At 44.4% G+C, this 13,456-nt stretch overlaps 1 protein-coding gene across 1 annotated transcript in view; it reads right to left on the minus strand.

Moving 5' to 3' along the window:
• The window catches only part of AFAP1L1 (actin filament associated protein 1 like 1), a 150,738-nt gene that overhangs the window by 63,437 nt on the left and 73,845 nt on the right, over nucleotides 1-13,456 (minus strand). Inside the window, exons 3-5 of the mRNA XM_068277134.1 lie at nucleotides 10,389-10,472; nucleotides 3,308-3,496; nucleotides 1,281-1,379 (exon numbers count right to left, since the gene is read on the minus strand). Coding sequence (XP_068133235.1) covers nucleotides 1,281-1,379; nucleotides 3,308-3,496; nucleotides 10,389-10,472 — 372 coding nt within the window. The remainder of the gene's footprint in view (nucleotides 1-1,280; nucleotides 1,380-3,307; nucleotides 3,497-10,388; nucleotides 10,473-13,456) is intronic.

The following is a 13,456-nucleotide window of genomic DNA, read 5'->3' on the forward strand; positions in this document are numbered from 1 at the left end:
GGACCGCTTTAGTATTAGAAGACAGTTCCTAAAATCTTTAGTGATTGGCCAAGTTCACCAGTTAAATAAAGTAAACTGGAAAACCTCATACATCATACATGATCATCCATCTCTTGCTCCAAATGAATCATTGAGCTTTACAAGAAACATCATAAGAAGTCATGTTTTCTTGAGATATTGATGTGTAAATTTTATATTATCATTGTATTCTCCAATTAGGCAACATCTGGTGATAACCGTTTTTGGTTTTCTTATTTCCCAATATAAACCATTACTTGTTGACAACTGTGTGTGGCTGTTGTATGTTTTGTTCCGTCTGGCGGTCAAACAGTTTAGATTTAAAGACCGGATGGAAGATTGGGCCTGATTCACGAATCACTGGTAATATTGCCGTGCGTACATAGTGCATGCATATTACTGGTATTAGCGTTAGCAGAGTAACATGCGTTGCGCAATTAGTGCAACCCGTGGTTCATAGGCAACGCCTGCATTGCTATGGTAACGAGCGCTACCCTACTTGCTTAACATGCCTTATCTTAGCAATGCTCTCGTTACCTGAGTACCGCAGGTTGCGCCAATTGCGCAATGTACGTTTCTCTGCTGCTGTTAGTACAGGTAATATTTCTTTGTGCTGCTTGTGCACAGCAATATTAGCACTGGTTCGTGCATCAGAACCAATGTTACAAAAAATACACACTTGTTTGTTTGTTTAACCTCCTGAGCGGTATGGACGAGCTCAGCTCGTCCATCACCGCCGGAGGCTGCCGCTCAGGCCCTGCTGGGCCGATTTGCTTCAAATAAAGTGCAGCACACGCAGCCGGCACTTTGCCAGCCGCGTGTGCTGCCTGATCGCCGCCGCTCTGCGGCGATTCGCCGCGAGCAGCGGCGAAAGAGGGTCCCCCCAGCCGCCTGAGCCCTGCGCAGCCGGAACAAAAAGTTCCGGCCAGCGCTAAGGGCTGGATCGGAGGCGGCTGACGTCAGGACGTCGGCTGACGTCCATGACGTCACTCCGCTCGTCGCTATGGCGACGATCTAAGCAAAACAAGGAAGGCCGCTCATTGCGGCCTTCCTTGTTTATTCTGGGCGCCGGAGGCGATCGGAAGAACGCCTCCGGAGCGCCCTCTAGTGGGCTTTCATGCAGCCAACTTTCAGTTGGCTGCATGAAATAGTTTTTTTTTAATTAAAAAAAAACCCTCCCGCAGCCTCCCTGGCGATCTCAATAGAACGCCGGGGAGGTTAATCCCTGCTTTCTATATTCCTATTCTTGCTACATGACTTACAAGAATGTTTCTGTTCTCCGTTGATCTGAGTCAGGGGGTAATTATTATCCGCTTCCTCATAATATCCATCTTCTATGGAATTTGGAGGACTGGAACTATCTGCGCAAATTGCAAAATACACCATAAATAAGCAAAAGGGAAAAATTATTAATGATTCACATAAATGCACATGTTTAAAAGAGAATATCAGCAAAGAACAATAGATGGAGAGCAACGATGACACTGTTCAGGATCAGCCAAGCTAGATTACTAATGACCAACCTCTGTTCTTCTATTGTAGGTCCCAGAATGGGAAAACCTCTCTCTCATCCTCCCCCCTCCCCTCTCCATAGAACAAAGTAGCGATGTACATTTATTTCATGATACTATGTGGTCTTAGGCTGATGGATAAAGGAGCCATGAAACTAAATCAGCATACATTCAGTGTTTATATAAAAAGTACTGCTGACATCTTAAATTCTGGTGCATTAATCACAGTGAATTCAGTCATCATTTAAATGAAATTATCAGATGCTCATTGAAGTTGCATGGAGTAATTATGCTTAGTCACCTGTGTTCATGACAAATCCGACACATAACCAGCAGCCGATCCTAGCTGTTCAGTGGTGTTCAGCCGGCTTTACAATGGGTAAAAGTATTTGATTTTTTGCATGCAATGCTGACTATGGTACATTAAAGCCATGCTGTACATTATTTAGTGCCCAACTAAAACTAACTGAACATGTAAAATTCTTCATGCCATCGGGTAGATAAGTAAATACAAATTTGCACAGAAGCAGGGCCGGCACTTCCATAGAGGCAAAGGGCACAATTTCTCCAGGGCTCCAGAGCCTGTAGGCCCCCCCATGGTGCCCCTACTCCCCTCCAGCTATGGTGACCCATGAGAGCGGGATAACTGTGAATTTACTCTGTAAAGGAAAAAGAGGAGATAAATGATGGGAACCCCAAAAATGCTTATTAGGGAACATATGATGGACACCTAATGATATTGTGTGATGGGGAAAGTAATGGGATAGGGCCTTGCAGCCAGCTCAGAGGCCCTGGGAGTAATTTGGTTGGTGGGGGGGGGGGATTACTTTTGCCCCAGGGCCCCACTGTAGCTAGAACCAGCACTACACAGAAGCAACGTGATCAAAACACCTTTTCATATATTATGTGCTTGTCTGTGCAGTACAGCTAGGTTCCTGCCCTCTGTGGATGTAGCTGGTAGGTGAGTCAATCAAATGGAACTATGGGATTTCAAAACTAGGAGGAACAACTGAACACTACGTTTCCCAGCATTAAAACAGAAAACATGACAGAATGTGGTGGCAAAGTACAGTAGCAAGAGTTTAGCACTGAAATAGTATAGAACACCAGCCAGTGCAGGGGTCTAGCATCTGTATGGGTAGTACTATAGCCTCTGCAGTCTCTGTGACCACAAGGAGGTATGGGAGCTCACAGGGGCCCATCCATGCATCCCCCCCCCCCCCACACACACACACACACTTCCCCAGAATGCTGTAATCCTTGGCTAGCGCCCCTGTCTAGCCTATGGGGTCCTTTTTGCTTTGGGTGGAGTCAAGTGGCATCGGAGAAGGAGCCAGTCATGGACCTCATGGCCTTGGGAAGGGAACAGCTCTGCAGTGCATGGCTAGTCTAACTTGAGGTAGTCCGTGAGGTAGTGTTTTTTTCTCCTTTCTATGAATTGCTACTGGTGGTCTTGGAAACACGGGTGCAGGTTTTTTTTTGTTTTTTTGTTTTGTTTTGTTTTGGGGGGGAGGGGGGGAGGAGGAGAGGGGAAAGAGACAAAGGTTTTGCAGAGGAACCTAATGATTTCTAGTTATGCCCCTGGTAAGAGGGCAGCTGTGGGCAAACATTTTTTTTTAATGTAAATTTTTTTTAACTTAACATTTGCATCAGTATTCAACAACTTCAGTTTTAAGTTTAGCTGGGCTTGCACAACCTAATAGGATTGAGGACTATAATCGGGCAACAATTATCTCATGCTTATGGTCAGCTTCAGTGAGAAATCACACACTGCTTACTGCGAGAGGTTATGTACTCTGTGGATTTTCCAGGCCCAAGCGGCACAGCTTCTTCATAGTAATCCTCTGGAGGTGGAGTGGTAGGCAGGGGTGGTGGAGGGGCACAGGGTGCTGGTGGAGGTGAAGTAGATTGGCTTTCTGTGTCTTTGTACTCCTCCTGCATGTCTCGTAATTCCTGCAGGTCACAGTCTACAAAGAAAGTTTCGGAAATGTTAAGCTAATTAATGGCTTCCATTAATGACTTTCCCAACACCAACGAGTGAACATAGCATTGCTCATGAGTCTAGGAAAGATGGATGGCATTTAGCAGTGGGCTAATGCCAGTCGCAAGAACCTCACATAGCAGTAAACAAGCTTCACAATCATGACCTTTTATTACGTTATACATTTAGTGAAAGAAAAATCACAAGGTCTCTATAAAGGTTTAACAAGTATGACTCACACACAATAACGGCACTGTGGTCACAATTTATAACTGAAAAGCAATTGTGTTAGGGTGGGCCAATTGTAAAGTTTCTGGAGCATGGACAGATTCTGCTGTTTACTGGCTTAAGAATACATTAAAATGTGCTTCACAGAAAGACGTTCCCAGCAACTGGTTGGTTTAAAAGATGATGCACAACAAAAAGATGCTTACGACAACCAAATACTGGCAATGCTCAGAATAGAGAGTGACCTTAGGCAGCACTAATGATCTCTGACAAGGAAATTTCACTCATGGAGACTCAGAAGGTAATCTAGTCAAAACGTGCCTGATGTAATGAGTCAATGAGGTAATGAGTCAAAACGTGCCTGATGGATCCTCCAAAATATCTAACGAATTTAGAATCCTTCAGCAATAGTCAAAAGGGCTTCCTCAGGACTTTACATACAAGTCAGACAAGACTAAGGAGGAGTGGTATTGCGATGAGAGGCATTGCCACCACAGTCCTTGTGTAAGAAGCTGTTAACAAAATCCTCCCTCTAATGTGGGCCTGATCCACTCACTGTAGCATTTTTATATGAATTGATCAATACTCTTGATTGGAACAAAGCAGTGGTATTGATCAATTTATCCAACTTTTAGTAACAAAATCAACATTAACTAGATTAATGAAATCAAAGTAGAAAAATATATATGAATTTTATCTATGCATCTAAGCCCCTTTTTAATCCTTTCCTATGAACCACATGGTGCTATTCCCAGGAATAACCATCCTGCCTCCCACCACAGCAGATTTGGAAATTTCCATCTGCTTCTCATCATTGCTTTTTGTATCTCCCATGCTGTAATCTGTGCTGAAACTGATCCAATCTGCATGTTACTGTGACCATAAACCTCGCCCCACATTACATATCCAAATGTTTTAAAAAAAAAAGGCAAACAGAATTAAAATATTCTGTGTAGATGCATGTTCTACTAACTTTGGGAAAAGGATCTTAAAGTGGAACTCCAAGTAAATGATTAAAAATGATCTGTAGGAAGGAAAAACTCTTCCCTCCATAGGAGGACTTCCAATAGTGTCCAGTCCTCCTGATTTGTCTTTGATACCCATTGATGCTGATGTTTCTTCCCAGGGCACTGCTGCAGCCTCTCCCAAGTTGCCACCTGCTAGATGGCACAGCGTCTCACCCATTCCACAAATTGGGACAGTAAGGGGAGGCAACACTTCCTTTGCACAGGTTAGTTTCAAAGCTTTGCCTGGAGATTGATTTTAAAGTGGATCCGAGATAAACTTTTACTCATTGCATAATTGTGTTCCTTTCATATAGTTTATAGCGCATTCCTCAAGCCAAATAACATTTTTTTGTTGTTGTTCTAATACTCTAATTCCCTATAAACTAAACAAGCCTCGCCCACTGCTCCTCCAGCGCCTAGGCACTCTGAGTCCCATGTAGCGAGGGTTTATGGGAGCTCAGTCTGGGCAGGAGGAGATTACTAGCCAGAGACTTCAGAGGCAGAGGGGAGGAGGGGAGTTAAGTTTTCACAGGCTGAGGGTTAGAGATGCTATCAGCTTGCTTGTGTGTAATGTGACAAACAGAACATGGCTGCTCTCATTGTATCACAGAAATAAATAATCATATACTGTTGAAGCTGTTTGCAGCTAGATTTGCTGTGTAAACTATCTAAACTTTAACTATAATAAGTAACTTGTCTATATATCTTATCTAGTTTTTCATCTCGGATCCGCTTTAAAGATGCGCTGTCACAAATATATATTTTTAAGGTTTTGAATTCCAGCTCTTAAAGCAGATCATCACAGGAGACAAGCAAAACGCAGAGAAACCAACTATGTATCCACCGTGTGTATTTATTGAGAACAGCCTGTCTAATTCTCTCTTCTCAGCAAGTAATGAGCTAGTGTAATTTGAGCGGTCTGCGAATTCTGAGCTAACATGTAAACACAGGATCTTAACCCTTTCTGCGCTCACAGGATACCAGGAACTAGACACACTGCCTCTCCTTAAAAGCGTTTTATGCTGTTACCGTACTTATCTTTTAGAGCAGGGAGGAAGTTCTGCGTTTATGTGTGCTTTAGGAACCACTTACTTAAAAGGTTTTAAAATGTAAAGTACTTAAAGTTAACCTTAAGTCAGAAAAAAAAAATGAGTTTTACTCACCTGGGGCTTCTACCAGCCCCCTGCAGCAGTCCTGTGCCCTCGCAGCCACTCACTAATCCTCTGGTCCCCCGCTGCCAGCTAGTTTCGTTTTTGCCGACAGGCCCGTCAGGACTGGCCACGCATATCTTTTTCCGCATTCCCGACTGTAATTAGCGCTATTGCGGGCCGCAACGCGTACAAAAATATGCGTTGCCGCATATCTATGCATTCGTAATGCGGCAACGCGTATTTTTGTACGCGTTGCAGCCCGCAATAGTGCTAATTACAGTCGGGAATGCGGAAAAAGATACGCGTGGCCAGTCCTGACGGGCCTGTCGGCAAAAACGAAACTAGCTGGCTTAAGTGCCCATTAAATTAATTTCACAATCAATCAACCATCCGATACGATACAATTCTTGCGATGGATCGGAAATGATCATTCGGGCCCACCAATGAAGGTACCAGATTCAAATTGGTCATATGGTTGATAGTTCGGGAATTGTACCATTAATGGGCAGTAGACATCTGACAGGTTTTAGACTAGTCCATCTCCTCATGGGAGATTCTCAAGAGTTTTCTTTATTCTTTACAAAATCAAATCACTGAAAAGGATCTATACAAAGATGCCAGATTGCCAGCCAGCCTTCCTACTCGCCTGCACAACATTTTGGCAGCTGGACTAAGTAACTGCCATATATTAAGCGTATATAAAATAAAGAAAACCCTGAGAATCCCCCATGAGAAGATAGACTAGTCCAAAACAGATATAATTAATATCGATTGTGATAGTGACATAGGAGAAAATGAATAAATGTACATGTACCCACCCCTCCTCCCCCCAGTTCCCTTGCATTAATACTTTACCTGTCCGGATTCATGGGCAAGTGGTTACCAGTGCATTTCACGCGGGGCACGCGTGATGTCACACCTGCGATCTGCATACAATGCACTTTGGAAACCACGTGGTTCGTGTATTCAGAAGAGGAGTTCAGACACAGCGGCAAGCAGACAATGGTTTAGAGAACATTATATTGCATCATAATGCCCAATCCAATTCACTTTTTCTCTGGAGTTTTCTCCTAGATGATATTTTCACATTATAAATAAAAGGCCTTTTAAAGGACCCTGAGCAGACCCTTTAAATGCAAATCTGAACTTACCTGGGGCTTCCTCCAGGTCCCTGTAGACCGTGAGGTGCCTCGGCGTCCTCTAGGTCCCCTCCGTGGTCCCACTGGCGGCCCCGTTAGCCTGGCAACCTCAAGGGAAGTCATACGCAACTGCACAGGCGCAGTTTAAAGTCCATGCACCCAACACGATGATTCGCCCGTTGCTGTAAGGGTTCAGTCTTTCAAGAACCACGCATGTGCTGGACGCTTTTGGCGACGGGCGCGTGATTGTGTCGGCTGCGCAGATGGACCGCACCTGCACATTTGCACATGACTTCAGCTGAAGTTGCTGGGCTACCGGGGCCACCAGCGGGACCACGGAGGGGACCAAAAGGGCACCGAGGGAACTCGCGGTCTACAGGGAGCTGGAGGAAGCCCCAGGTGAGTTCAGATTTGTGTTTAAAGGGTCTGCTCAGGGTCCCTTTAAGCCACCAGCAAGTGAAAAATTACTGTCAAAATATTTATGGATAGTATTTTCTAAATTACTTTTTGGTACTTTTTCATTTGCAGACTGCAAAAGTTATTTTAAATAGAAGATTAAAAATTATCTCCTAGGAGAAAAATGAAGAGACAACGTGAATTGCCCACAATGCGAGCAGAGACTCAGTGGCAGACTGTTGACTTTCTTTACTAACTAACCTAATTGCTAATTACGAATTGCCTTGGACCCTAATGCTGGGAATACACTATGAGATTTTTCAGTCAATTTACTGTCCGATCTTATTTTTGATCGTTTTTCCGATCAATTTTCTTATCTTTTCTTATCACTTTCCATTCACTCCTATGAGAAATCGATCAGAAAAACTATCGAAAACAACACCAGACATGTCAAAAATTATCTATCGAACCATCTATCTGCTGAAAAAACTTATGGTGTATTCCCAGCATTAAGCTATCCATTTACTACAACATCCATGTATGGGCCAGATTAGACTTTTGTAAAGTGGAGCTGTCAGCCATATTATCTCAGAAAAACAAAAAACATCTACCGTATATACACTCGCATACAAGCCGAATTTTTGACCCCCAAAAAGTGGGTCAAAAGTTGGGGGGGGGGTCGGCTTGTATGCGAGTCTGGTGCTGGTGATGGTGGTCCGAGCCCCCCACACTAACCCCCCCCGCCCCCTCCCCGCGGCCGCCGCTACTGCTGCAATTACCTTGCCCGGCGCCGCTTCTTCTATTCCCCTCCTGTCCGGCTCCGTAATTCACTGCAGCGCTCTTCACGGTGGCTGCAGTAGAGAGAGAGCGGTTCTCATAGCAACCGCCACTACAGGAAGCCGTGCTCTCCGCTGCTTCCCGTCTGATCACAGCAGCCGCCGTGAAGAGTGCTGCTGTCCTATAGAGCCGGAGAGGGGGGAATAGAAGAAGCGGCGTCTGCTAAGGTAAAAGCAGCGGCGGCCACGGGGGAGAGGGGAGGCGAGGGGCACTATACTAGCTATACTGGGCACTACCTAGCGATACTGGGGCACTATACTAGCGATACTGGGGCACTATACTAGCTATAATGGGCACTATACTAGCTATACTGGGGCACTATACTAGCTATACTGGGGCACTATACTAGCTATACTGGGGCACTATACTAGCTATACTGGGCACTATACTAGCGATACTGGGACACACTAGGCTTATATGGGGGTCGATCATTTTTTACTGGTTTTTTAAGTAAAAGTGGGGGGGGGGGGTCGGCTTATATGCGAGTATATACGGTATATAAGTAGATAAATACTTGCTCTGCTTACATAACATATGTATTGCACTGTCAACATTTTGATTTTAGTGATTTTTCTATAGTTAAAGAGAAAATCCTTCTAAGAATTTTTTATTTTGTCTAGGTCAATCTTGGCGCCAATCCGGACATTTCCTCCATTACTCTGTCTGCGTATCATTGCCCGCCCTCTCCAATTCTTCAGACACTCCCACCTAGCTCTGCAATAGAAAGTGCATAGAGAAATATTGGCCAATCAGAGAGGAACAGAGGTGTGGGATGGGGAAAACAGAAGGGAAACAGGCATCAGCCAATCAAACTGCATTAATTAAGTCTGAGGGGAAGGTAAAAAAAAAAAAAACAGCATGCCCTGCAACTTGCTTTGTGCGGCAGATGTACCAAAGAAGAGCCAGGGAAACTAGGGAATGATGTTTTATGGAGAAGAACAATAAGAGTGATTTTTTAACTTTTGGGTTGCCTGGTTAGCATCCTTATTACTTGTTTACCAGATAAAAATAATTGATTTTTGATTTTATGCCTGACAGTTACTCTTTAAAATGCTGTCTGGAGAGCTTGGGGCAAGACATTTGGCTGCTTTAAACCTATAGCACATCTTGTTTTCCATTAAATAAAATATTTTCATTTGGAGTCACAGTCTCATCATAATGGTTCACTTTGGGACCCCCTAAAGAAAGCTGATCCTACCATGCCATGGCAGATTGTCCCTAATGAAAATAGTTGGCTGGGTGTATACATGGTAGGCGTGTTTTCATAGAGCTAGAAGAGGAAATCTAATGTTTATAAGCAGCTTTGTGTTTCAATAATTTTTTTATTGGAATTTTTTCAAAAATTAAACATATGTCACAGACATATTATATGTATAAAAACAAGACACAGTATACATAAAACATACTTTGTTTAACAGATATATGAATAAAAGAAAGAAGGACCTGTACACATGAACTTTTATATCACATAATGATCTTAATATATAAACACATATTTATTCACAAACATCTGTTGGTCTTTTTATTTCTATATTTATACACCTTAGATATAAAACTCCACTGGATATTCACCAATGCTTAATAACTGATTCTTACAGCATTTGCTCACTAATTTTACAAAAAAGAAAAAAAAAAAAAAAAAACATATGCGTAAGAACCTATTCCCAATACCCATCCCACGTGTACAATACGCGGATAATTACGCATTAATATACGCATCAAATACGCATCATAATACGCATCTAATATGCATTCCCTCAAAAACCGCATCTAAACTTGCTTAATGCGTCTGTACGCAATCCGCGCCAAACGCATATAAAACGCACGTTGAGCGCGTATTAACGCAAACGCAAAAACGCGTAAGTTTTGTGAAAATTACGTGAAAAATCACCAATTAATGTATCAAATAACAAAAATAACGCATATGAGATCAGAATATCACAAATTTTTGCCAAGTCACAAACAAGAGATTATAAGCAGCTTTGGAAGGGAAAGAGAAAAATAATGGTTGACTTCATTACACATACTACTTCAATTGAGGTCACACACACTCCTAGGAATGACAATACAACAGGTATCCTAATACTCGTCTGCACCAGTAAAGGACAAAAGAGACATACCAAACTCCTCAAAGAGAGACTCCACAAAGCTAGTGCCATTGTGATATGCAGCTGTGTTCATATACTGGAAATCCAAGTCATCTCCTGGAAAAATGGAAAAATACATGTATAAACTAGATTAACAAAGATGTAGTGGAAGCATAAAATATACACATAAAAAGGTAACCACAACAAAAGCCCCTTACACCCAAATATCTGTAGAAGCTATCAACTGTTTGATGAACAAAATTAACTTGTGATCATTTTGGCTTATAGCTCTATGCCTCAGGTATCGGACTTGCTTAAAGCTCTGAGAATTTGCTTTTCATAGTTGCCTGATGAAGCGGGAACCTAGTCCCGAGAAACGTGTTGCATTCTATTAGAGTTGCTTCTGGAATATTAAATCAATGGCAATTATTTATCTTACTCTTGAGTGTTTTCCTTGAGAGGCGATAAGTTCTTAACTTACTCCTATTTTTTAACTATTTTATTTTATTTTGGCTCCTCTGAAACGCAAGTGTCCATTCTTTTTAACTGCACACAGTGGAGGATTTTTTCTCTGGATTTTGTCCTATCTACATACAGCAACTTTTTAACCCAAGTGGGGTTTGGTTTGTGCTCTCCACCTGCCTGTTGTGTAGCACAATTTTGTGTGTATATTTGTCCACATCCATCTCCCTCCCTGCAGGGGTTCCTTGGCATTTCCCCCCATCGTGGCAGAAGTATATAGAGCACACTATAATAGGTGGTACTGTAACAATAAGCACTAATTTGAGGGGTCAGAAGACAGTATAATGAGGGGCAGTGTAATAGGGTAATAGGGGGTAGTGAAATAAACAGCCACACATACTTTTAAAGACCACGCCTCCTGCAAAATAAATGCAGGGGTTCCTCGAGATCAAAAGATTGTTTGCAGGGGTTCCTTGAGATCAAAAAGTTATTTGCAGGGTTCCTCCAGGGTAGAAAGGTTGAGAAAGGCTGCTCTAAAGAGTTAAATGTCCCCCGCAGGGATGATCTAGATGATCTAGTACCTATCGCATGCAATTGACTGATAATAGCATGTGATGGGTGACCCTATCTGCGCCTGCTCCGATGGGACAAGCCAAATATGGCGTTCCCTCTCTTATTACCCAGAAATGAGGGAAAATGTTCCCAGGCCATTGTTTACCTTTAGGAAATATGAAAACACTCGATGTTTACAGTAAAGATACCTGGCAGTCTGTACATCGTGGACAGATATGCACTCTGGCCTTGGGCTGGCCTTGTGTGAGACACAAGACCATGTTCCACAGTGCTTCTAGAAACGCTCCTTAACCCCCCTGGCGGTAAGCCCGAGCTGAGCTCGGGCTATGCCACTGGGAGGCACCGCTCAGGCCCCGCTAGGCCGATTTGCATATTTTTTTTTTTGTTACACGCAGCTAGCACGTGTAACCTCCGATCGCTACCCGCCGATCCGCCGCTATACCCGTCGCCGCAGCCGCCCCCCCCCCCCCCCCCAGACCCTGTGCGCTGCCTGGCCAATCAGTGCCAGGCAGCGCTGCGGGGTGGATCGGATTCCCCTTTGACGTCACGACGTCGATGACGTCGGTGACGTCATCCCGCCCCATCGCCATGGCGACGGGGAAGCCCTCCAAGAGATCCCGTTCCTTGAACGGGATCTCTTGATCTCCGTTCGCCGAAGGCGATCGGAGGGGCTGGGGGGATGCCGCTCAGCAGCGGCTATCATGTAGCGAGACATTGTCTCGCTACATGAAAAAAAAAATGCAAAAAAAAAGGTATTTGCTGCCCCCTGGCGGATTTTAACAAACCGCCAGGGAGGTTAAAGGGAGACTCTCTGCAAGTCAAGTCTTTTAACTAACCTCAGGTAAAGTAACTGAGGCCTGGGAATTCAAGCATATCATACTTAAATTCTGGTTTTACTGCATAGCAAAAATGAATATGCTAGGGTTCGCAACAAGTTTAAAGGAAATGTCAGACAAATTGATGATATTCAAGCTCTACTTACCCGAGGTTTCCTCCAGCCCCTTGCAGCAGACATGTCCCACTCTGCGGCCTCGCTCTCAACCGACCTTACGAGGTCGTCCTCTACTGTGCCTTCGCGGCAGTCAATCAAGTCCACGTTGTCCGGAGTGTACTGCACAGGGGCAGAACTATTGTGCCTGCGCAGTACACTCTGGACAACGTGGACTTGATTGACAGCAGCGCTTGCGCAGTAGAGGACGACCTCGTGAGGTTGGCCTCTGCACCATCGGGGACTCCGGGCTGGCGGCTGAGAGCGAGGCTGTGGCGTGGGAAATTACACTTATAAAAAGCCTCTTTTAAAAGACAGGGCCGGCGCTACAAGTAAAGCAAGGGGGGCAATTGCTGCCTGGCCCCATAGTCCATAGGAGCCCTCCCAAGCATCTCTATTATAAAAATGTAATATGCCCTGCTGGGCCACTGTGGTAGAGATGAGCCTGAGGCAGCAGCAGCTGGCAGATGAAGAAGGCAAGGCCTCCCCCTTGCACATATGCAAAGCAATGCGAGTAGAGTAGGGTACAACTCACCTGTCAGAGTTGTGGAAACTTTGGCATGTCTTATCCACTTCGTACAGGCACAGCGTCTCCTCTCTGCGGCCCCTCGAGTGATGCCGCTCATTACTGTGCCGATGGAGGAGTCAGAGAGGACATGTTGAAGTTTCCGACGACGCTGACAGATAAGTTGTACCCTTGCTTCTGTTCACATCTCTCTGCATATGGGGAGGAGGGGGGCTACCTAATTACCTAATCTGGGGGCACATCTAGCTATCTATACTGGGGGGCTACCTAACCTAGGGGCAAATTTATTTGTCTTTACTACAGTGAAGAGGCATCCTAATTTGGGGGACATCTAGCCATCTATACTGGAGGGGGGAGGCTTCCTAATCAGGGGGCACGTCTAGCTACCTATACTGGGGGGGGGGGGGGGGGGAAGGCTTCCTAATCTGGGGACACATCTAGCTATCTATACTGGAGGGAGGTTTCCTAATCTGGGGGCAAATCTAACCATCTAAGCAGGGAGGAAAACACCGCTCACCACTCTGCCATACTTCATCAGGAGCAGGACTAGGC

The sequence above is a fragment of the Hyperolius riggenbachi genome, chromosome 3, assembly GCF_040937935.1.
Source record: "Hyperolius riggenbachi isolate aHypRig1 chromosome 3, aHypRig1.pri, whole genome shotgun sequence".
In the NCBI taxonomy this organism is placed as follows: domain Eukaryota; kingdom Metazoa; phylum Chordata; class Amphibia; order Anura; family Hyperoliidae; genus Hyperolius; species Hyperolius riggenbachi.